Source organism: Abrus precatorius, unplaced genomic scaffold (assembly GCF_003935025.1).
Source record: "Abrus precatorius isolate BTA unplaced genomic scaffold, Abrus_2018 Scaffold7, whole genome shotgun sequence".
In the NCBI taxonomy this organism is placed as follows: Eukaryota; Viridiplantae; Streptophyta; class Magnoliopsida; order Fabales; family Fabaceae; genus Abrus; species Abrus precatorius.
In genome coordinates, this window is record NW_020874417.1 from 27,414,245 (window position 1) to 27,441,200 (window position 26,956).

General features: G+C 27.2%; 3 protein-coding genes across 4 annotated transcripts; 2 read left to right on the plus strand and 1 right to left on the minus strand.

Annotated features, from left to right (window-relative positions):
• Positions 1-2,157: 2,157 nt before the first annotated feature.
• On the plus strand, positions 2,158-3,978 carry LOC113871696 (serine/threonine-protein phosphatase 7 long form homolog). The gene is made up of 7 exons (XM_027508795.1): positions 2,158-2,351; positions 2,436-2,551; positions 2,597-2,769; positions 2,857-2,996; positions 3,093-3,174; positions 3,260-3,364; positions 3,817-3,978. Exons 1-7 carry the CDS (start codon positions 2,158-2,160, stop codon positions 3,976-3,978), a joined length of 972 nt encoding a protein of 323 aa, XP_027364596.1.
• A 3,004-nt stretch (positions 3,979-6,982) lies between these two features.
• On the plus strand, positions 6,983-12,884 carry LOC113873117 (peroxisomal membrane protein PMP22). Of its 2 annotated transcripts, none has more exons than XM_027511102.1 (8): positions 6,983-7,001; positions 8,504-8,533; positions 8,724-8,809; positions 9,137-9,238; positions 9,390-9,465; positions 10,830-10,900; positions 10,989-11,074; positions 12,590-12,809. In XM_027511102.1, the coding sequence occupies exons 1-8, from the start codon at positions 6,983-6,985 to the stop codon at positions 12,642-12,644; spliced, it is 525 nt and encodes a 174-aa protein (XP_027366903.1). In that variant the 3' UTR covers positions 12,645-12,809. The 2 variants fall into 2 exon arrangements, with proteins under 2 accessions (XP_027366903.1, XP_027366902.1); XM_027511101.1 differs by lacking the exon at positions 6,983-7,001 and adding an exon at positions 8,099-8,357 and having other exon boundaries at positions 8,428-8,533; positions 8,711-8,809; positions 12,590-12,884.
• Positions 12,885-15,250: 2,366 nt separating this feature from the next.
• LOC113871697 lies at positions 15,251-15,625 on the minus strand. Its single transcript, XM_027508797.1, has one exon. It carries the CDS (start codon positions 15,623-15,625, stop codon positions 15,251-15,253), a length of 375 nt encoding a protein of 124 aa, XP_027364598.1.
• Positions 15,626-26,956: the final 11,331 nt, after the last annotated feature.

A 26,956-nucleotide genomic window follows, 5' to 3' on the forward strand; every position in this document is an offset into this window, starting at 1 on the left:
CACTTCACTCCAATTCATCCTTTCGCCTGTAACTTAATCAGTATATTTTAGATTTAATGAAATATATCATTCAACCGCGGCTTTTTTTTATTTAAATATTATAAATTAAAAAACTATTTATTAAATTATCATTTTTTTCAAATTAATTCTTTGTCGGGAGTAAATTTGTCACATCAACTAGTAATTTCACCATACTAAATGACAAAAATTTATTTTTTAAATTTTTTTAATAATAATTTTCGTTACTGATAACGCGAAATACATTAGATTAAAACACGTGTCAACGAATTAATAGTTTCGCCATTTAAATGGCGAAATTAATGAGGAGTTTCGCCACCATTGCTGTGCAACTAATGGAAAAATGATACGTGGATATGATCGACTTATTTCACCACCAAAAACGTGAAAGTTACAAAATAAAATAAAATAAAAATTTAAAAAAATTTAAAATGAATGGCTAGAGAGTGGCGAAGACAGGTGGCGATATCCTACTTGTTGCGCACTATACGAAAGCGTGTTTCGCCAGTTTTGTTGGCGAAATCAATGGGAGGCTGACACGTGGCAGGCGGTACAGTAACCGTCCCCGCCCCTTCTTTCCCTTCACTCCTCCTTTCATTCTTCCATTTCTGCTTCCATTCCTTCATATTCAGTTCGACACCTCCTCTCCTCCATTTCTAAAATATTGCAGTGAAAAATTTTTGGTAAGATTATACAGTTTATAAATTTCTATTTAAGATAATGATATTATTTATATTTATGTGCAAATTTATATTCTGTTTATTATTTTAAAATGCTGAAAAAAATATTTTTTGTTTTGCAAGTAAACACAGTTTAGAGAGAATTAGAAGAATTAGAGGTTAGTAAAATTGATTTAGTTAATTTTTAATTTTATTTCATTAATTTATGTTTAGATTAATAGATTAAAAAATAAAATTTGACTGATTATGTTAAATTATTAAAAAAATTTGTAGACAAAGAATAATATAATGCTATTTGTTAATTATATGTTTGTATAATATTATTAATATGATGTTGTATAATATATTTGTTACATATTTATTTAGAGAATAATACAAAATTAGTTAAATAAAATAATTTAATAATAATAAGAAGAAATATTTGGTTTAATTGTATAAAATATTTTGTATACGTAAATAAATTTTAATTATGATAGGAAGATTATAAATTTTGTAAATTTATGTATTGTAAATATGTAAGTAGTTTGTATTTTTTTTAAATGGATTAAAAATTTGTATGTAACAATTAAGTAGATATTATTTTATTATGTTATTAAAATTAATAAAGATAAATTCATTATTATAAATATGTTAGTAATTTGTATGTAAAAAATTAAGATTAATTAAATATTTGTATGTATTAGTAATTTGTATGTGAATATATTGTATTATGTATGTGAATATGATTTGTAGGTAACATACTATTAAATTTAATTATTATTATTATGTACTATTATTAGTAATTAGTAATTAGTAATTTGTAATATTATTATTCATTTTAATTATTATTATTATTATTATGTATTATTATTATAATATAAGATAAATTCAATGTTATGTATTATTAGTAATTAGTAATTAGAATGTAAAAAACTATTAGTAATTTGTATGTAAAAAAAAATTAATTGTATTATGTAAAAAATTTAATTTAATTTTTAAATGTAAAAAAAAAATTGTTTGATTAAATTATTATAATTAAATAAGATTAATTAAATATATTATAATGAAGTTAGTAATTTGTATGTGAATATAAAAAAATAAATAATGATATTATGTTAGTCATATGTTTATTTTTTAATTTGAATAAAATTACATTTGATATGTTATGATATTATATTTTTAATTAAGTTGTTTTAATTTAAATTTTTGTATGTACAAAGAAAATTTTATTTTTACAATAGTAGGACATTTTTGTCCAATTACAATGTGATTATAATTTTATAATAAATTCAAAAAAGTTCTAATTAATTATGTTAGGATATTTTGTTAAATGTGATAATAATTTGTGCGTAATAATAAGCATTATATATAATTATGGGTATATTCATATTTTCATTAAACATGAAATACTAATAATTTTATTGACGAATGAAGTTGATATTTTTATTTATATGTTGTTTTTATTTTGTTTTTTGTATAGATGACATCATCTTCGGGACAAAATAGGGTTATTAATCTCGGGTCAGAGGATTCATCACTCTTTCGATTTCAGAGTTTTCATGTCTCTAAACATATTTGGGATGGACGTGATCACCCGATGTTGAGGGTCAGGAAGAGTCAAAATATTCCTGGTAGATTAGAAGGTGTTTCTCAGAAAATTATTCCGCATTTAGAGTTAGCCAGTTTTATTAGAGTGACTAACTTATCACAATTTCCTTTGGACGTGGGACTGATTACTGCATTAGTTGAGAGGTGAAGGCCTAAGACGCACACTTTCCACTTGCCCCCTGGAGAGTATACTATTACTCTTCAGGATGTTGCTATCCTATTGGGGCTACGCATAGATGGGAGACCGGTTATAGCACCTACTGGAGGTGATTAGGCTCAGATTGTTGAAGACCACCTAGGTATCAGACCAGGGCCAGATGCTTTTGTAGGGAGTTTTTTGAAGATGAGCTGGTTGGATGAGCACTTTAATCATATTGGGATGCATAATCAGAATGTTGTACAGATTACTCAGTTTGCTAAGGCATATATATTGATGCTGATTGGAGGGTTCATGCTTCCTGATCACTCTAGCAGCAGAGTATCTGTGAGGTACTTAACTTTACTTGATGACTTTGAGTTGACCGGTCAATATAGTTGGAGATCTGCAGTTCTAAGTTATTTGTACTGAGAGCTATGCATGACCACCAATATTGATCGCGTTACTATTGGAGGACTTGTTGCGTTGATTGTGATGTGGGCTTGGGATAGATTTCCCCATCTAGCACCTAGTAATCCCCCTCATACACGTGTCAATCTTTCATATGGTGTGAGGTAAGTTAGAATTCATTTTGTATGCTGCATTATGAGTTTACCCTTTGTCCTCTGTTGTGTCAATAATATATGTTTATATTAAAACTTCTCTTGTAGATGGTTATCACATGGTACAAGGAAAGGGAAGAAGGATGTCCAGTCCTACAGATATATATTAGATCGTTTAACACGTGATGAGGTAATAAATAATTTTCAGCTTGAGTTATTAAACACTTATTAGTGTAACCATATTTTAATTAATTGTCGTTGAATTTTTTTTACAGATTGTATGGGTGCCATACAGCATGAAGCTCATCAACATGTTGCCACCTATCTATAGAGACAGCATGGACTTATGGAGGGTTGTGGTGCCCTTGATATGTTTTCAGGTATGTGAATGACACCAATCTGATCGAGTGATGCGTCAGTTTGGTATGATGCAGCATATACTTAAGCCTCCTTACTAACCTGACCAGCTACATGACCTTACACTTAGAGGAAAGACTTGAGAAAATTGGTTAGCCAAATTTAGTGCTATATTAGAAATTTGGGAGAATAGAAGACTTTGGGTGATGACTAATGAGGCACTATATGGATATCTTTATTTTATTATTTATATCCTTCACACTTTGGGGGCAATTGGTAAATAAACATCCACAAATAAATTAAGGTAAATAAACATTAACACATATTCAAATGCCAAACGTTTACTAATCTAAATTAAGTTCAATAAATCCTGCCTGACATTTAATCGCCATCATTAAGTTGAGGACAATGTCGTCGATTATGACCTACTTCATTACATTTGGTACAACTTTGCCTACTTTGTGACTCAACCTAGTCTATCTCATTCCTAATGCGAGTTGACTTTGGTCGTCCCTTACTTCTTGCTCTTTCGACATCAGGCATCAACTTCTATCCACCATTCATAACGATATTGCAATCATTTTCAAGTGGGTTCTACTATGAGGAATATGCATTTACAACATATTGCATTGAATAAACTAGGTCAACATATTGCCAAAAATCAATACTCATATCTATACAGGCAATGATCACATGCGAGCAAGGAATTTGATATGACTGAAATTGTCCACATTCACAAAATCTTCTACCCAATATAACTGTCTATTTCTGTCCATCCCTTTGTGTTAGTGGATTAAACGCTTCTTCCACTTCAAAACTAGTTCTTTGTATGTCATATCGACAAACTATATGTGATGAAGCCTCTTGTTGATTTTTTTTTAATCTGTATTATAACTTTACGAGTAAACATGCTTCCATTATGAAGATCAGACATAGCCTTTTCTCCACGCTTAACAAAATATTCAACCAACCATCCATACGTGGCTTTTACTAGTGCAGTTATGGGTAGATTTCTAGTATCTTTCAATACCTTATTCACAGCTTCTGAAAGATTTGTGGTCATGTGTCCATAACGTCGCCCTTCCTCATCATAAGATAATGCTCATTTCTCTTTTAATATGCAATCAATCCACCTCTGTATATCTTCAAATTGATTACAAAATGTAGTTAACTTTTGCTGAAATATGACCTTCGATGGTGTATAACCTACATATACAACATTCAATTCATAATATATACCCAATTTGATGAGCTCTTTCTTCAATGCTATATTTTTTAACAGATGATTAAAGTTGCTGGCAATATGACGAATGCAGTATACATAATATGCATTTAGAAGTTGCCACCCAATGTGTAGATTTGACACTGCCACTTTTATACTTTGATGCCTATCTGATATCAAACAAATTTCTGTTCTATCTGTAACATGCAAACGAATCAATGCCAAAAACTATTCACAAGCTGACAAAGGTTCTCCTTCAACAATTGCAAATGCTACTGGAAGGACACAATTGTTTCTATCTTGAGTTGTTGCAATGAGCAACGTGTGACGATACTTACCATATAAGAACGTCCCATCTACTTGTAAAATAGGTTTACAAAATTTAAAAGCTTCATGACATTGTTTGAAAGACCAAAACAACCTTTCAAATACTCTAAACCTGTTATCCATTTGATGACCAATCACATACTCTTTCGTTTCAATTTTATAAACGGATCCAGGAGCATGTAATTGCATGTATTCTAATCAATGTGGCAACATACCGTATGATTCATCCCAATCACTAAAACTTTAACAATGACTTTTTGCTTCGCCTTCCAAGCTTTTTTATATGAAATTTTGTATCCAAATTGTGCACTTATTCGCTCTTGTATTAATGAAATATGTATCGACGGTTCTTTATTCACCATTCCTACATCAAATTAAATTGATTTAGTTAAAAACAATTCAAATTATATATAGATATTAAAACATAAAATTATGAACATATAGAAAACATTTGTCTTACCAACGATGCATGAACATATCAAGTCCGAATCTAACTTTTGATGATCTTAAGAAATTCTAAGATTGACACATGTATGTGAACCGCCCCATCTAGTAATTTTTCACTTGTTTGAATTCTTCAATGAAGCCCTCACCCTCTATGGACAATCAGAGGTATGGTTCAAACATTTCACATACAAACATGTTGGTTTAGACTCAGCCACAAAATAATTTTCATGAATCTTCATTGCGTAATGTTTTAATGTATTTTTCACATCTTCTTTACCATCAAATAACAAGCCAACCGATAAGGGATCCCATTCAACCCATGAATTTACATCTTGAGAGTTTTCTTCAATCATCTCTTCATCAGGATGTTCCCAATTAATATACTTATATTATAGAGTACTATTCCAAAAAGGAATTATAGTATCTCCTGCATCATAATTTGCAAAAATTTGTAAGATTATTATCAACATATTTAATGAAAAACAAAACAAATTAAACAATAGTCCATATTACCTCCACCTAAATTGTTTTCTTGTATATTTAAGTTGGAATCAAACTCGCCTTCAACATCAATAGAAGAAGAATTGTTTAGTGAAATATCTCCTTCATCACTTTCATCATTGTAACTATCGTAATCTGAGTCTTCATTATCTTCATCAACTTCAATCCTAATTCCTTTATTTATTGCAACAAATATATAAATTATCATCTAACAAATACATATATTAATAAATTATTTTATAAAGTAATTCATATTACCTTCATAGTAATCATTACTCAAAATCATCCTATTATTTTGCTGTGAAAGTGATAAATTTAAATTCATCATCTGCGACGGCACTAATGAACTCTCACCAATAGCAATATCCACATACAACTCTATAACACTTCTACTAGATTGTTGTTAAAATGCACTTATCATACAATCAATATCTTCATTATCACAAATATCCAAAGCTGTATACTGTCTATTATTTCTATCAATCAAAAAACGTGAAATTAATTTAGAAATAACTTCATTACGATCAAGATTAAGTTTAAAATGAATTTTTCTTTTTAAGGCTTCAAAACTTATTCCTTGCTTTATCTGAATCATTTTCTTTTTTCCTTCAAAACTCACACCTTCATTCCCTTCATAGATTCTACCATTCCAATATATCATTATAATATGTCCACTCATCCTGCATTTTTACAAATAAAATTTATTTAATATCTAATTTTTTTAAAAATAATATCAACAAAATAATATTACTTCTTTATTAATCAATTTATTTAATTAAAATTAAATACACAATAACTACATTCATAAATTTACATGAAATGAAGAAAAAAAATATAAATTTGACTTGTTTTCTTTCAAATGTGTTAGTCGACAAAAGTCTTGTGGTATGAAAGTGGTGTGTTTGTAGCTCGAGAATGGTGGAAATATTGAACAGAGCTGGTTGCTCAACTACTCAATGAAAAGCTCAACTCAAGTAGATAAGAATGTACTAAATCAAGGCAAAACCAGTACCCTAAGTTCGTCTCCAATCGAAGTCCCAATTCAAGTGTGCCAAACACGCATTTTTCTATTGATTGAAAAGAATATGAGTGAGAGAAGTTGGTGGAGATGGGGAGGGATAAGTGTTCAAGTTTTGCCTTGCAAATGGCAAAAGTTAATGAAAGTTTTGCCAATTTAATGAAGAAATACCAGTTTCGCCACTTGAATGACGAAAAACAAATTTTGCCCTGCACATGGCGAAAGTCACTCTTATTTTCGCCATAAAAAATGCAAAAATATCCTGATGCATACACGTGTAACGATCTTATATTTTTGCTCTTCTTGTGGCGAAACTAATTTAAAAAAAAAAATTATTTCGCCAACTGCTTTGGCGAAACACCACACCGGCGTGGCAAATTTATCCTAGATAGAGAATTAGTTTGAAAAAATCTGTAATTTAAGAAATATTTTTTTAATTTATATAATTTAAATAAAAAAGCCTTCAACCGCCTTTAAAATTAATAAACAAATAATTTTATAAAAATAAAAATTTGTAACTAGATGTTAATTATTTAGGGTGTATAGTATTATATTAGTAAAAAAAATGCTAGTAATCTTTTAATTTTTATTAAATATTAATGCATTTTTTATTTTTAAAATTATACTTTTCGTTGGGTTGAATCTTTCGCTCTAAATTTAAACATTAAAAATAGTAAATTTTTATTAAAAATATATATTGTATTAAAGTTAAAAAAATGTATAACATTTTTTTTATAATTTTTTATTCGTAATAGTTCCTTAAACTAAATAATAAAAAGTGATATTAATATATTTCTTAAAATGATGAATAAAGTACAATGCTCAATTTTAATAAATGTTCTTATAATATTTTAATAAAAATTTATCATATACAACTTTTTTAATGAAGGTTAAAAATTATAATTAAAATAATACAGGTTTAATTAATGTTATAATTAATGATCTTTTATTGATAAATATCACAATAGTAAAAAAAATAAAAACAGTATGAAGTATTTGTGCAAATTTAGTTAAGGAAAATTATTAACATTTGAAAAAAAATTAAATGTATTTCTTTTCAATTAAAAGGAAAAAAGTGATTTCAATATATGTTATTTATATAGTGATTTTTAAAATATAACCTTTTATTTTCATTTCATCAATCATATTGTCATATACATTTTTCTTTTTTTCATATATTTGCCTTTGTTATAAAAGAAAAAAAAAATACTAATATAATGTTTTTCGGCTAGTGGTGTTCCCATGAACAAAAATACAAGTCAATTGGAAAGAAAGATTCCCTCAGCATTCGTGCTTTTTCTCCGTTGAAACGTTTGTGGCAGACATTAATTAACAAGAAGGAATTTTCCGTTGAAGAGATCACATTATTGTTCAGTCTTTGGTTAATGGTTAATGGTTAACGGATGTACCCTTCTTCTGCGTTTTGTGTGAATAGTGACTTGTGACTCATGCTGTCAAGCAGCCTCACTTGATTATGCCACCTAATCAACCTCGTTTTATGGTACTTTTCTACATTTTCTATGTTTCTGTCACTCTCATTCTCCCTCCTCCATCTTATATATTAATCACAGTATTAACACCAGAAACTACAATCTCGGAGGCACCATGTCTGACAAAGTCAACGATGCTTTCAAGAAATACCTTCAGCAGCTTCAGCTCCATCCTCTCAGAACCAAGGTTTCTCCTTCGCTTCCTGCTTCGAACCCCATATTCAATTCCCTTTTCAAATCTCTCTTTTCACCCCTTCGCTTTCTTTTAATTTCTAAGAGATTAATTGGGTTGAAAGATTTTTTCTCCCTTTGGTTTTTAAGAGACTAATGGGTTTGTTTGTTTTTTTTAATTGTGGGTTGGTAGGCAATTACTGCAGCAGTTCTGGCTGGTTTAAGTGATGCAGTGGCACAGAAGATATCTGGGGCCAAGAAGCTTCAGTTGAGAAGGTTGTTTCTTTTCATGGTAAGGATGCCCATTTCACTTTGGTTTTTCTAAATTATTCCATGTGAGAAATCACTGTTTCAATTTCATTGAATTTCAAGCTGAACTGTATCCGTTTCTGGATCGAATTTTCACACAAGAATTATCAGTATTTTCCATGAAGCTTACTAGAATATCGTCTTTACCGTTAACCATTTCATGACTCAATCAGTGATCATATATATGTAAAAGAAATAAAAGTTGGCACACGTGGTAACTGTGTCACCTTTTTCTCAAAAGCTGAAGCATAAATTATAGTTTGTTGTGAAACTTTTAAGGACTGAGTTAATTTAAAATCATATTTTGCAGCTCTATGGTTTCGCCTACTCAGGACCCTTTGGACATTTTCTCCACAAATTGATGGACAAACTCTTTAAGGGGAAGAAAGGCAACGAAACTGTTGCTAAGAAGGTATATAGTTAGCTTGTATTATTGGCTGTCTTCTGGCCCCTTCACTTATATGGATAGTACTTTTGTATGATTGTTATGTTGTTAGGCTCTATAATTCCTTATTTCTTGTTAATTTTGAAGTAATGCTCTAATGAATGAAATATCCTATTAGGTGATCCTTGAACAGATAACCAGTTCCCCATGGAACAACTTTTTCTTCATGATGTACTATGGCTTGGTTATAGAAGGTATGCTCATTCGTAAGATACTTTTGTATTTTGTATGGTACACCTCTATTTACACAGTGATTTTGAAACATTTATATGAATAAGATTAGTGCCAACTTTTGTTGTTAACGCCTTGTCCTCTCTGCACCCACCACTTCCCTACTACAAAAATAAAAACATGTTTTTTTCTTTCCCTCTTTCCTTAAATACCTGCCTTTTATGGATATCATGGTTATAATGCAGCATGCCAATGCAAGATGTTGTCGCTTATTATTACTTAATCTTCACTTGGATTCTGTTACTGTTGTATCGCTGATGTTGGGATACATCATCCTAGGTGCAAATTAGAAATTTTGGATGTCAAAATGGTGTGTTCCTCTTGAATTTGTTGCTTGGAAAACGAATTCACTCAGTGCCTTCTATATCAACTCATTTTCTCAGTTTTACTTCTATGTTTCTTGGGATAACTCTGAAAATGAATTTCAATGCATGGAGAATGCTAAATGTATCAGTAGTTATTTTATTATTTCATTTTCTAAATAATAGTTTCTTAGCCTTATCTTTGATATGAATTCGGGCAATTTCTTTTGATACATTTTAGCACTTAAAACTAAAATATTTTTGGAAAAAACAAAACAAGTTCAATGCTTAACTTTTTATCACTAAAAATTCAGTGCAAAATTTTCCAGTTTTATATAACATACCCTTAAGTAATATGAAATCATGAACAACAACAAGAAATATACATTTGTTAAAAGAAGGGTCTAACAATATTTTTATCATTCCTAACTCAGAAGCACACAAAGGGTTTCTAACAACTGAGTTTTTATTTCCCCCCACTGTCTTGTCCAAATGAAACTTTACGTTCGATTTAAAATTTGGAGGAGTGCTATATAAGGCACTACTTGTACGTCTCTAAGTTAGAATCTAACAAAATGTACTTATTCTCACCTATGAGAAACACATAAAACTTCCACAGGAAGGACTTGGCCAAACCAAAATAGGGAACAGTCTGGAATATTGAAATGGAAAAGAAAAGAGAGAGAGAAAAGAACAAGAAATAACAGAGAAACAAATTGTAAGTTTTACAATACTAGTATACGTGGAATGATATATAAAATTTAAGCTTCGTAGAATAGTATCTCTGTCTGATTTTATTCATGGACTACACCAAAAATGTAGGCAGCTTCCAGGCATTATTAATTGTTCTAATACATTTTGGTGACTTAATGAATCTTGATTTTGTGACAAAAAAGTCTTTTGGAACATTTTCTGGCTTATGGATGATACAAGTGGTGTTACATGATTAACACAACCTGTAAATAAAATATCCTAACTAATTCTTCTGCATTGCATCATAATTAATGTGTGAGGCTGGTTTGCAGGAAGACCTTGGAGTATAGTCATGAACAAAGTTAAGAAGAACTACCCTTCTGTTCAGTTGACTGCATGGAAGGTATGGCAATGAGGATAATCTTCTGCTATTTTTATGTGGGAAGTTTGAAAATATAATTTGTTGGAGTTATATTGTTTTTAACTTGCAGTTTTGGCCTATCGTTGGTTGGGTGAATTACCAGTATATGCCTTTGCAGTTCCGTGTTATATTTCACAGCTTTGTTGGTGCATGCTGGTGAGTTACATCTTTCAAATTGCTATTTATTATTCTTCCGTGATTTGTTCTTTCCATCATTCATCTGTTCTGAAATTAATGACTAAGCATCATCAGGTAATAATTCTGTAAGAGATATGCATTGCATTTTGAATTACAAAAGATTCTTACTGACTGAAATTATATTATTTTCTCTGAGAACCAGGTTTAGTTTTGACTTTATGGGAAAGGTCATAAGAGAGGATAACTTGTAAAGTGGGATAAATATGATATTGTGACTTTTTAACTTGCAAGAGCTACCAAATCCTTGCTATAAGGCTTATGCCTAGTAAATTCCACCAAGTATAATACATTGTTGTAGTTTGATTGTTTGTTATGTAGGCTAAATCTAAAATCTAATTTGTCTATAATAAAAGGAAATAAACATAACCGATATGAATTGGATTCCATAAATGTTGATGGTGTTTGATTCACTCTGGAATCTAGATCTCTGTATCTTAAAGGAAAGTTATTTATCTACTCATAATTTAAAACTTTTTAGGAAACACATTCTTAGTGCCTGTTTGTACGGGGAAGTAAAATTCTGTTTCATGGAAGCCAAAAAAAAAAATTTTCTCTAGGAGAAAGTAAACTAAAAGTTGTGCCTTTGAATGGGAAAGTTTGTAACCTTGGTCTGCAATGTCCACCTGACAGACCTTAAATCAAATATTATAAGGGTTCATTTAGTGAAAAGGATAAGAAAATATGATAGAATAATTTATTTTATCCTATCATATTTTTTGACCAACAACATATTATAAGTTTATTTTATAGGTTTATTCTATCCTACTCTCTTGTGCAAATTAAATGTGTTATATAGATGGATAGGATCAAATAGTATAAGGTATCTGGTTTGTTATTTCAGTACGCATTAAATGTAAAATGAGATAAGAACTTATGATACTCTAATCCTATCTTGTTCTTCTTCAATTCTCATATCATATTTTTTCCTATCCTATCATGTCTACAAACAAACTCTATATGTTTCAGCACTTTGATCAATGCCTAGAGTTGGATCAAATGATGCAAATATGTTACTATTTTAGCATGAGGTTGAAGTGCCATAATTGGTTTTCACTTTTCAGTGAATTGTGACATGCACAGATTGCTTTGAGTTTCAACATATTCCTCACTCAACTAAATTTTCTATATTCATCGTGCAATGTGTAAACTGTTTGTGTTGTTCTTGTTTCCCTCGATTTGAATTGTATCATAAGGTGGTTAACTGGTAATACATTAACGACACTTGGTTGTTCCATCCTGCTCGAAATAACATGTATTTTGACAAATCCAAGTCATGTAGTACAGTTGAATCGATTTATGATTATATTTCACCATCAATCCCTTTTGTGAGGCAATGGCTTTAGCCTTTTGATCATTTTGAATTGTATCTAGTTTCAATATTTTGGATAGACTAGTGTGTGTTATTATGTTCTTTTAACATGCAACATGAATTACCTGATAATTAAGGGCCTCTGATTTACTTTTTTGCTTCAGGGCAATCTTTCTGAATCTGAAAGCAAGGTCTGTTGCGATTAAGAAGGCTGCCTAAGACAAACTTCTCTCTTTTGGGTATTCTTATGTTTCCTTCCTATGTAAACTGGAATGGAAAATCTACCATCTTAGTTATTACTAGGGGATCATTCATGATAATTTGTTTGCCAAATTGGACCTTTTTTTTTTCCCATTTCCATTAGTTGATATGGCTTAGTTGAACTTGCCCTTGACAATATGGATAAATGAGTTTTTGGTTTACTTCTTTTAAGTTGAAATGAAATGAAAAAATATGATCTCAATGGACCGACTTTGCACGCGAGCCCGCGGAAGATAGTTGCTTCCGTCTTAAGTCACATCTCTGTGACTCTCTGCATGCGTACACGGCAGTGCTTGTGTGCTGCGGAGGAGTCGTAAGCATCTAATGAATGTTTATAAATTTTATTTTATTTAAAACTGAGTGTTAATTAATGTAATTATATTTAAATTTTTAAATAAATTTCTATTGAAAACTTTCATACTGTATAACAACGCTGGATATATATGTAATATTTGTTTAAATATACGTAAATATAAATTCAACACAAAAGATATAACTCCATTAAAGTAAATTGTAATCTACGATTATTCAAATGTAACTACAAACACAATTTTGTATGATTTCATGGTAAATCTAAGCATGTACATAGTGTAGTAGGTATCTCCGTTTTACATTTTCCATGCACTTTTAATAAGGTAAGCACCTTTTGAAAATGAGTATTATACATTCACAAGGTGTATGCATCTAGTGATAAATGAAGAGAAAAAAATAAAAATATAATATTAAAGAAAAATTAAAATAAAAGGGTGATAAAATGCTTATACAGGTACAACTCAACTCATTTATCCTTTATGAATAACAATCCACATAAGCATCACACTTATCGAGCTTAGTTTCATTTTACTTTCAATCGGTTTACTTATTATGCCATTTGTGTTCCAACTATATTAAGTAGCTGAGGGCATCTTTATTATTAGTGAGTTTGAATTCACATTAAATTTTTTTAAAATAAATTTTATTTAATTAATGTTACAAAGTATAACTTTTCACGTTTAAATGTAATTTTATTAAATTTCCAAATATCCACTCTATGCAATTTTGGAGGATTCATCTAAGTTCACAAGGATCGATTCTCAAAGCAAGATTCGAGATAGTAGTTTCCTGATGGATAAAGCTTTTTGATTTGAATCATGCATGCAGAATCTGTTCTTGATTTCTGCCAAACAAATATTACCTTTCGTATTATTATTATTTTTTTTATAAATATTTCAACAACCATAAAAGTTAATTTTAAAAACGTGGTACGAGGAACAGCTGGTTTTTAAAATTTCGTAATATCATTTCCCCCGTCTCATTTTGCTACCTTGTTTTCAGTAGATAAAATTATGTTTTATTATTATTTTAATTTTTTAGCATAAAAAATTTTAATTATTAAATTATTAAAAATTTAATTTTTTTTTTAAATTACGATCAAGTCTAACTTTAAAATCATTAATCAAATTAAGTTTTAAATTTGACTCGTTTAAATAAATTAATCAAATTCAAATATTTTGTTTTTACCGGATAAACTTAAATTATAAAAATTATTTTTTCTTATTTCATTTACACCTAAGATTCTCTTTTTAAGTCACATTGGTGGAGAACTATCACTCAACTCGTGTTATCTTTGAATTTATTTTTTTAAAATATAATTATACATTTTCGCTGACATAAATTTTATAAATTTTAAAGATAATTTATTTCATCATTTAGTCGTAACATAACATATACATAACCATACACCGTAAACGATTATTTTAAAGTGAAATGTAACGTTATATATCTAGATGCATATCATCATTGATCCAAACCTTAAGTTGAGATGCCATATATGATAAATGAAACAATATTACTTTAATAAGTAGGTCACACGTAATGATCAATAAGCGCGCGGTAACAAATCCATATATATCAGCATTTATTTTTTATATACTATAAATTCATGTAACAACAAAAAAATTAATAATAGTTAAATTTGTTTTCGTTAATATAATTTTTATAATAAAAATTAGCCTCTTGATACAAGTAATATAGATCTATGCCAACAATGTAACGTACCAGTAATGTATACAATTGAAAATTATACGTCAATTTTCTATATCAACTAACAAATACAAATATATTAATATAATAAATTAATGAATATTATTAATACATCGCTCTGTTGGTGTAAATTTATAATATTTAGATTAATAGAGTTCAATGAAAATTATATCAACAAAAATAATTATAATCATTAACTTGTTTTTCGTTAATATTTATGTTTTAAAAGTGATCAAAATCTAAATAATTTTTAATCAATGCTGATTAATACCAATTGTACCATCCACTTCAGATCAACTTGGTCTACATAAGAAACAACTAATCATCAAAATCAACCTATGATACTTGAAAAAGAAAAGGAAAAATCAGAAGAAAAAAATAATGGGTGACGATGATCTACACCTTGATTGTTTCTCAAGCACAAACCACCAACTTCAAACTAACCTGTGCACAATACGATTCATGCATGCGCTTGCAGACACGAACATTCTGTGCTGATGCCCAAGCAAAACTCGCCACGTCATCATCACTCGTACAAACTTTTACATGCGAACCCACTTGGACACCTGCGCGGGGTTCACAATCCCCTTTATGTGGGTCCCATTTGTCTTCATTATGCTTGCTACCTTACGGTAACTCTCGTGCTCCACGGCTGAAGCTTCGGCTTGCGAGTTAATCTTTGGCTCGGTTGAGGTGGAGTCAACGAAGGGGATAGGGCTGGCTCGGGCTGAGTCAGGCTCAAACTTCTTACCCAACAGAGTCCCTTTGGTCAAGAACTCGTGGGCGAGATAGCCGGCTAGAAGACGATTGGAGCGCATCGGCTCGCCAGCTTCAGGTCGGTCGCGTTTTTTGGGGTTGCCACCTGGCAACATCCGACGGGGACGGTGACTCATCGGCAAGGGCTGAGATGATGCCATGCAAGAAGCAAACGTGGAGGGGCAAAATGGCGAAATGGAGGATTCTTCAATATTCGTTTGTTGTTAACCAAGGAATGATGAACCGGGTCCACAGCAAACGGGCTCGAACAACGCACTTAAAAATAGTTTTAAAAATCCCTAGAAGATAATGAAAGCGACAAGGGCAAAATAAAAAATAAAAAATAAAAAATAAAATAATTAGCAATAATAATAAAAAGGAGAGAAAAGAGGTGGCTAGGGTTGAGGAAGGGGAGGATGAGGAAGCGGCGTTGGGTGGACGAAGGAGTGGCTAATCTGTATGAGAATCAGCGGAGAGAGGAAGAGGATTGGATATGGCTGAGAGTGAGTGACAGAGATAAGAGGGTTTGTGATTTGGAATTTGAGTGAGAAACTCGAATAGAAGACGGAGAGAGGGAGAGGAAGAGGGAATAACACTGTGTGAGGGGAATTGGGGTCATTATATATTTATATGAGTTTTTTTACACATGTGTCCCTGTGTTTTCATTATATAACTGTTATGCACTAATTAAATAATAAATCTCAGTTATTATTTATTTGTTATAGGCTATAAACAGCCTCAACATTAGGATATATGACTGAAATTGTTTATATTAGTCTTTGTACTATAAATGTATTTTTTTTATTTTTAAAACTATTTTTTATTAAAATTTTTAATTTTTCTAATTTTGAGTATGCAATTTTATTTTAATTTATTATCTTTTTAAAAAATATTATGACTTAATTTAAGTTTATTTTCAATTTTAATTTAATATATCATCTTAGATTAAATAATTAATTTACATAATTTTTTCTTAATTTCATAAGTCTTATCTCTATGATTTATTCTCATAAAATAAAATAATTAATAATAATAATAAAATACAAATAATTATATTTAAATTTGTATTTGTATATTTTTTTATAATTTAAAAATATTAATTGTCAACTTCTATATTATAAATAAGATTACATTATCTAGAAAGTGAAACATTTAAAAAACTTACTCTCTTTTATAATTAGTTACATATATTTTTTAATATTAAATTAGTTTAAAATTAATATATGAGATATTATTTTTTTACCGCAATATTTTTATTTTTATGCTGCATTTTTTATTAATTTTATTTTAAGTTTTAGAAATTAAAATTGTTACTTAATTTTTTCTTATTACCTTTTATAAACTTTTAAAATTTTGAAAATAGATATACTTATATTTATAAAATTTATCTAACTACTTTATACTAACTTTAAAATTATGTATATATATATTTACATATATAAAATTTTTCTAATTATTTTAGTTCAACTTCTAAGTTTTATGTCAACATTTATATTTATATTTATAAATTTTATAATACTTAATTTATTACTGATAGTACTCTTAATCAAAATTATTAACAACTATTTATTTTAATTTTATGTAGAAAATATCTTTTTATTTGTTAGAGATTGCAAATTTATTACTTTAACACCATTTTTTTTCAAAATTCACATTGTTTTCCAAGATTTTTTTAAACAAGTTGAATATATATATATATATATATATATATATATATATATATTACTTTTTATAATTTAGAATTTATTTTTAAGAGTACTATCTCTTAAATCTATGGTTTTTAATATATATTAATTGTAAATATTTAAATTTTTTATAACTATAGATAGAAATACTATTTAAAAATAAATTATATCTTAAACTTGTTTTAATTTTAAGTAAAATTAATGTTTTTGTCCCTTAACTTATAAGTTAAATTCAATTTTATTTTCTAACTTTATCTTGATTTATTTTAGTTATTTTACTTTCAAACATATTTTAGATAGGTCATTATTCATTAAAAATGTTATCTTCGTTTATATTTTTTTTGTCTCTCTTATTACAAACTAATTTGTATACTAACTCTCATCTTTTTTTTTTAAATCTTTATGAATTGTTCATATTTTTTTCTTTATATCTTGAGTTTCAACTTTTTTCCTTATTCCTGCTTCTTTTTTATTTATTATCTTTCTTCATTTTCCTAACAAATTATATTGACATCACCAATTTTATTGTGATGGAGTTGGTTACCTAGATTGTTACATTCTCTTGTGCACTAATAGTAAAGCATCTTACTTCGACAAAAATGATAACATTCTTTCTTTTAGGGTCATGAGGACATCTTAAGGTGACAAACATGGTCTCCATCACCTCCTTCTATATGAGTTTTGAAAAAGAAAAGAAAAGAAAAAGATAAATTGAAGAAGAATATGAAGAGAGAAGAAAAGATTGTGGAAAAAGTTGAAACAAAAAATTCAAGAAAAAAGACATTGATTGATGAACAAATAATACATTTGATAAAAAAAAAACAAAAAGACAAATATATATTAATAGAGGTAATATTTTTTTACGAAAAAAGACTTATTTAAATTATTTTTTAAAATTAAAAAATAAATAAAAAAATAAAATCAAATTTAATCTTTAAATTGGAAGACGAAAATACTAAATTTTTTTTAATTTTATTATTTTAATACATACTATTTGTAGTTATAAAATTAAGTTAAAATATTTTTTAATTATTATTTAAAATATTATACATATAATTATTTATAAACATATAATTTTTAAATTATTAAATTATATATATATATATATATATATATATATATTAAAAATACTTTTTCATTGTATATACTATTAACTAGTTTGTATAATATAAGAAATTTTTGTCTAATTACAATACAAGTATGTGTTTGTTATAGCTTATTTCAAAATAAATATTCACTTTTCTTACACTTTATTAGAAGGTATTTTTAAAAGATAAATAATCATTTTTTAAAATTTATTTTTCCAAAGAAGCACAATATTTTATATGTAGAAAAATAAATGCTAATTGGCGTAATAACCAATATTGTCGTGTATTTATTAAATTATAGTTATTATATATATAATATAATATATTTAATTTTTTTAAATAATTAAAAGGATTAAATGTTTTTAAATCAATTTTGTTTAAAGTATACATTAATAAGATCAATATAACAATTATGTTAATATTTATTTGATGAGTTTTAACATTAATGACTTCAAACGTACCGTTGACTAGATATATATAATTATCAATGATATACTGTTTTTTTTAATTTATAATATTTTTTATTATAAATCATTCATTTGCATATAAAAAAAAGTTAATTTTTAATTCAAATTTAATATCATAAGTTAAACTAAAAACTGTTTAGTGGTTGAAAATAAAAGTTAAATCTATCCTATCAATTTTAAATTATTCATGCTTTAATTTGTATGAAAAACACTTAAATGACTTTTGTTTTATTTACAATACTTTTTTTTTATTGAGATGTCATTTATAAATTAAATTTTTATTTGAAAATAACATGTCATTCTATGGTATGAAAAAGTTATATTATTTCAGTAATATATTAAAATTATGATAAATAATATTATTTTTAAGATTCAATTTATTGTTTTATTTTCAGGGTAATATTTTCCTTGTCAATTTTTAAATATGGTAATTAGGATTGTTTTGCATTTATTGTACATAATAATTTAATGTTTTATGATACAAATAATAAAAAATTTCTGTAGCCTAATTTTTATTTGAATTAAATTATCATTATTTTGCGAAAATATAATGATATTAATTTAGTCTTATGTAATGAATTTGAGGTTGTTTTTTTAATGGAACTATTTATAGAAGTTATTCATTTATCAAATCATGAATTTTCTCTTGAGTTGAGTACTTGATTATTATTTATTTATTTTTACTTTTGTTTTTCTCAAATATTATTTTTTAATTGAAGTTTTAAATGTTGCTATACTTTATTAAATTACGTATACTTCTCAGACAAATTATAATTTAAGTAATCTTAATTTGGATTTGGTTTTTAAATTTTAAACTTTTAACTTGATATAGATCGATATAAATTGTGTCCCGTAGTTTAATTTTTGGTTAATTTATTATATAAAATATTTAATTAAATGAAATTTTTAGTTAATAAAATAAGTTTTTAATCAACTAAAATACTTTATCAAATACACTCTGCATGAGATTCTAAGGAGATATATTGATTTAGAATTTTATAGGATTTTAAAAGACTTTTATAAGTAAAAATGTCTGTTGGTATTTAATCAGAATTTCATGTCACTTAAAAATAATTCGGTAGTATTCAATCTGAATTTTTAAAATTTTTTAAAGAGTCAATTAAACTTCATTGATATTCATTTGAGACTTTTTACAACTTAAAAGTAATCTATTGGTATTAAAAAATATAAAAAATTTAAAAGATTGTTATACTAGAGGGATTTTGAAAGATTTTTTAGTGGTATCTATAAATACTAAATTCATAAAACAATCTCATCCATTCATCAAATTTTAGAGGATTCTTTAAAGTAACTTTTCAAGTTCTTAAAAAAATTTCAGGTGAGTTTTTCATCTTTTTTTTTCTATGCTCCTGTTTTTTCTATTTTGTTTTTTACTAATAATACTGCACTACTGATCATATATAATACTGTATTACTATTTCCATTTCATTCTCCTATTTGATAAAAACGTAATAACAATGCCATTGACTTTATTCCTCAGATATATAACACAGAAAACATTTAAAATTTTAACTTTTAAGTAGTAATTTTTTATAACATGTGTCAAGAAAAAAAAAGATAAAAGCTGAAATTGATATCATGATCTCTACAATCAATTGTAGATCTTGAAATAGTTAACTAGCACATTTAACTATTGAGTTTGAGATATTTGTCTATATGTATTTTTTTAATTGAATAAATTGATGTTTAAATATCTAAAATATAAAAATAATAATATATACCCAATATATATATATATATATATATATATATATATATATATATTGTTGCAACCCAGTGGTCACAACGGTACGGCGAAAAACATTTACAAAAATATCAGAGGAGTGGCCACCAAAGTTTATTTTAAGAAAACCTTGGAAAAACTTAAAAATAATATGATCTTTGAAACTAAAAATGAGTTCGGGAGTCATTTACGTGTAGGGAAGGTATTAGCACCTACAACATCCGTTTAAAAACAGTTACCTTAAATTAATTGTGTAAATTTATCTTAATTTTGAAAAATATTTGTTTAACCCCCTAAACTATTATTATTATTATTATTATTTTAAAAGAAGACAAATTATTTATTAAAATGTTAATAGATACCTTAAAAAAAATTTAAAAATTATTTTGACTTGACGGGTCTAGTTGCTGCTCCTACGTATCCCCAAGTGCAATGGAACTCAAAGTCACGTATTTCTATCTAAAAATTACGAAGTTAGTTAATTAAAATTAAATTTAGTAAAAGAAAATTTATTTTAGAATTAAAATTATTTTCACAAAATTATAATGTTTAGGATACAAAATAACGCGGTTATACATATACCCTACGAGAAACAATACAGATGATGAAAGAAAATCACACGACTATATTGCAAATTGTTAAAATATTTTATTTGTAAATGACGTATTTAAATTTTAATTACGATTAATATTGAAAGAAAATTTAAGATAGCGTAAGCTATACATAAATCTCATATAATTTGTTGGATAATCGGAGACAATGTAAATTACACATCGATTTTATAAAAATTTGTATAAATAAGTAAGAAAATGTTTAGTTATTAATTTTTTTAGAATTAGAAATATGACTTTAAAAAATTTAAAATATGAAATTAATTTTTATTTAATGAATGGAGTAAATATATTGAAATTATTAAAAAATAAAATTATTTAATAATAAGATTTAAACTTAGTTTGATAAATTTATGTTGTATAAAATCCAAGCTAACGTTAGTACACATAGATTTTAACAATTTATAATGCATAAAGGTAGAGTCGCTACACATTAGCATTATAAATTATTGTGTTAATAAAATAATATATATTTAAATTGATTGATTAGTAAAATAGTAATTATAAAGAATATATTTTGATTGATTATTAAGATAATTAAATTTTAACAACATATGATAAATTAATATTGTCTAAAGTCTCGGTAATGTAGGTATACATAAACTTTATCAATTTATAACATATGACAGTAGAGAAGCTACATGCTAATGTTATAAATTAATGCAAACATATATTATTTATTCATTTATTGTAAAATAAATTTAAAATGTAATTTATTTCTATGAAATAAGAGGTTAAAATATTGATACAAAATTGAATTACATCTATCTTCTAATATTAATACAATAATACTAAAAAAAAAATTCACAAATACATGAATATATGAATCTGAGTAATAATGCAAAAATCATTATGAGAATTTTTATTCTCACACTACTTTACTTATTTATTTTACATAAATAATTTATTTACCTATTGTTTGATTTAATTGGCTGAATTCAATATCTTTAAAGTAATAAAATAAAAGAAATAACTATAATAGTAATAATAAAGAAATAAAACATAAAAATAAAAAAATCAAAAATAAAAAATAAAAATAAAAATAAAATGTTCGGATCTAATCTAACAATTATCTTAATGTAAATATTTTTTTCATAATCTAATGTTGATTTGTTGTACCACAAAACAAACATGTAATAATAATGAAATAAAAATAAAGGCACAAAAAAAAAAAAAGGAATGATTTGATTATATAATCTATAACTCTGAGCAAATATCACTAGAAACCATGACACTGAATACATTTCACATCAGCATTTTCTATCAACTATTTAAACTAATAAAATAATAATCTAAAATCATAACTTTATTGAAATTGGTTATGTAAAGCTAATGACCTTCATAAATGCTTTTGCTATTGAAATACATCAAACATTTCTAAAACTTTTTATAATAATTATATATTAATAATGAAGGACCCGTAAGTGTTCGTTCTCATCATTCATCTTCTATTCACATTTTACTTTGCAAAAACTCGAAACATAAACATTTGGTCATGAGTTAAGGAACAGAAATAATACATTGTGTAATATACTCGTTGGAAAATATTTTGAGTAAGAATAGAGAATGATGAATGGCAGGTGCATTTTCTTCCCTCTTTTTTTCTCGATTAAGTGCTTTGTTCCCCTTTTTCCTTAACTCAGATCTACCAAAGCAACATGCTATCTTTCCTAAATTTCTTTTTTTTTTCTCCAAAAAGCTCCCGCCTCCACCCTTTGGATTTTACTTATGTATTTATATGGGTCATTTAGGATTTATACAAAATGCCAAAAATTCTGAGTTTTTCCATTTTCATACTTAAAACTGGTTTTTCATATTGGGTATGAGCCTGCATAGTGTAAAGCTTTCATTTTTGGAATCGATCTCTCTCTCTTTTTCCAAAATTTTCTATTTTTTCGTAAAACGAATTTATTTTATTTTTAAAAAAAATATATTGGAGGTAATATCTGGGAGGCAAAAATTGGTATTCACACACACACACATAGCAGTTAAGCCTTTTATAGGATTATAGTATTATTTTTAATTATATAGATACCTATTAGGTGAGATATAAATTTAATAAGTATTTTTATTTATAATTATTTATATAATTAGTTTTCAACATATGTTGTTTTAGTAATTTAAATGGAAGATTCACAAGGAAATAATAAAGGAAAAAGAAAGGAGAAAGAAAAGTATGAAGCTTGGACCAAGGAGGATTATGATGAATTGTTGCAACGGATAATGGATGCTATAAAAAGTGGATTGCATGATGCTAATGGGTCAATTAGCAAACTAAATGTGGAGAGTCATCATTCCTCGTCTTAATGCTAAAATTAAATTCTTTAAAACATATAATCATTACTTGAGTCAAATGAAGTGGTTTAAAAATAATATAATAATATGTCAACACTTATATGCAACAACTCTGGCTTTAGATGAGACTCAATTACAAAGATATCCATCGCTAGTGATAAAGTATGGAAAACGTACTTAAAGGTGAGATTACTTTGTAATCTTTTAAATATATTAATAATTTACAAGTTTAATATATTATATTATTTTCAAGGGGCAAGATTTTCTTACACTGGTGTAAGAAGATCCTTCCCCTATTTTTAATATATTAATAATGGATTTTTGTTTGCTAGTCTCACCTAAGTCACAAAAATCATGAGACAAACTTTTAAAAAGTTTGGCTCATGATTTTAAGCTACTAAATGATGTTATAACAAGGAGAAATGAACTTAAAGTGACTCAAAGTAAATGTTTATTTTTTAAATAATAATAATAATAATTATTATTATTATTATTATACTAATATTATATATATTGCATATGTAATTAGGTAAATATTTTTTAGTGGATTATGAATTTTTTAACTGACACTAATTTTTAGTTTCATTTCAAGGTGTAAGATATCACTTAAAAGATTTTGTAAGTCAAGGTAATAACCTTGAAAATGAGAAAGAATTTTTCAATCTTCATCATGTTTACTTAAGGAATGTGATTGAGAAAATATTTAGTATTTTTAAATCAAATTTTATAATTTTTAAGTCAACACTTCTATTTTTATTTAAGATACAAGTAGAATTTGTAATAACATATGCAACATTACATAACTTTTTTCTCAAAGAATATTATTCTGATTAATTTTCAATTGAACTGATGGACGACTCTTATCTTCAATACTGGTTAATGAAGATTATAATTTTGAGTCTATTATTCAAACCCATGAGCAAGAGCGAGAAGACGCTAATGCTTAAAGAACTAATATAGCTATGGATATTACAGAGAATTATTATTATTATTTATCTAGACATTGTTATGTTTTATTATTTTTATCTTTGACTCTTTAAATTTGAATATATGAAAAAAAATTTAAACTTTTTATGTCAAAAATTCATAAAATTTTGCAAAGTTTACAAAGTCCCGCAGAATCTATTAAAATTTTGACTTAAAAGTCTTGTAGAATCTGTAAAGTCTTAAAAGTTATGAAAATTTTACAAATTCTCTTAAAATCTACGTAACTTTTTTTAACTAATTTTTTTTTTAAAAATCTTAATTCAATACACTTCCTTAATTATAACCATTCCAAAAACCTCTTACTCTTTCATGAGTAAAATTAATAATGTTAAGTGTGAGATTTATTTTATATATATATATATATATATATATATATATATATATTTCTATAAGTTTAATTACAATAAAACGTTATTGTAAAATAGTTTTATGCAGACATCCTTTTAAATTCTAACACTAAATTGTTTGGATATATAAAGTATACCCGACGCATGTGTTTGTGTGTATTTTTAAATTATTGATGTTTGGGATTCTTGAAATATGAAACTCTATTTATGAATATATTTTAAAAATAATTTTATTTTATTCTTTAAATTCAATTAAATTTTTTGTTTTCTCACACATTTTTCAATATTAAATTTTTAAAAGCATAATTGCATCCAAATATAAATCAAATGCACTATGAATGTCTTGTAAAAAATTTTTAGTATATTCGTAGGATTGCACCTTTTCCAGTTTTATAATAAGTCTGATGTAAATCAATATACTTATTTTATCTAATGGTTCGAATATATTATTCTGTTCCACGTGTTATAATCTGAGTGGAGACATGATGAAGAATCTTTCGTGCCTTGCCAACTGCCAGTTCATCCGCAAGCATCAATTATCATCTAGTTTGACATTTTATCCAGGATTTTTTTTAATATTAAAAAGAAATAATATAAAATTATTTTTTATTTTTAACAAATATGAAAATTAAAATAACTGTATACAATATACATGCAATGTCAATTTTTTTGTAGTGTTAAAACAAATTTTATTTTTTATTATTAACTTTTTAAATCATTAATTATGAGTTTGACTCGATCATCTCACATCTTGCTCTCTTAGTGGGTTTGGGTCAGCTCTCATGTCGTGGGCCATTCGTGTGGTGTCAATAGACTTCTGTTAGCTGCTAGATGGGTCTGAAGTTCATAACTATGAAAATAATAAAATCACTCCAAGTTTTGACTTGTGTTGAATGGAGTAAGTAGATCATGGAACATGGCATCTTCAGCATAAAAAACAAAAAAAGGGAATGCATGTATGAATATGGTTTACACCTTCCAAAAAAAAAAAAAAAGCTTGCACAAGAATTTTACTGTGCATACATGGTTTGTTAAACATTATAATCTTTGTCAAATAAGTTGTAATTTTTTTAATGATCATGGATTTTTTTGTATGATCACCTGTTCTTTTTTTTTTAAAAAAAGTTATTAACATCTTCATGGAAAAAAGAATACTTAATTATTTCACTTATAAAATACTATAGTCAAAATTATACTTTAAAGAATTTTATAATAATGTATATACTGAACTATTAAAATTGGCCGCGTTTAGCCAACGTTGTAAGTGACTTATTTATGTATATATTTCTTTCTTATTAATTTGTACAAAGATTATGTTGTGAATAGTATTCTAAAAATTGGACTACAATTAAATCGTTGAAGATATTGATCCTTAATTTATTGGTTTGAGTGTAATTAAATTGTGTTTAAATCAGCAAATAACTACATTTTGAAGGAGAAATTGAAGTTGTTGAGAAGGGATCTGAAAGCATGGAATTTGGAGCAATTTGAGGATATAGATGTGGCTGAACGGAACCAAACTAACATCGTTCCAGATCTAGATGTTGTGGCAGAAGGTACTGTGATCTATCAGCTAAGCAAGTAGAAACTCGGATGAAAGCTAAGGAAAAGCTACGGTGCGCACTAAAAGCACGTGATAGTTTACTCTGACAAAAATCTCAGCATCGATGGTTGAGGGAAGGTGACAAAAATTCAGCGTTTTTTCATAATTCATTAAAGGCGCAAAGAGGGAACAACTACCTTAGTGATTTAACGGTGGATGAGTCATGGGTGGAGGAACTAGAGGTTGTAAAGGGGGTGGTTATGTCACATTTCCAAAATCCATTTTCAGATCCTCAAAGACAGCAACCTAAGTTAGTGGGGTGAATTTTCAGAAGTTGTCTTAAACTGATAATGTGGACCTTGTTAAGCCTTTTTTAGAAGAAGAGGTTTAGGGGGCGGTAGCAAGTTGTGGTGGATCCAAAAGCGTAGTAGGACTAGATGGATTGAATCTGAATTTTATCAAGTAGGGTTGGGGTTTTCTGAAAGAAGATTTTATGCAGGCGCTTGTGGAATTCGGTGATAGAGAGTTCCTGGTCAAAGGTTCTAATGTGTCTTTCTTGGTACTAATTAATAAGGTACCTAATCCTCTTAATTTATATGAATTTCAGCCAATATATTTGATTGGTGTGGTGTATAAAATTTTGTCAAAGATATTGGCTACACGCTTAGGAGGAGTAATGTCTAAGGTAATTGGATCAAGATAAACTGCATTTATGGGCGATAGAA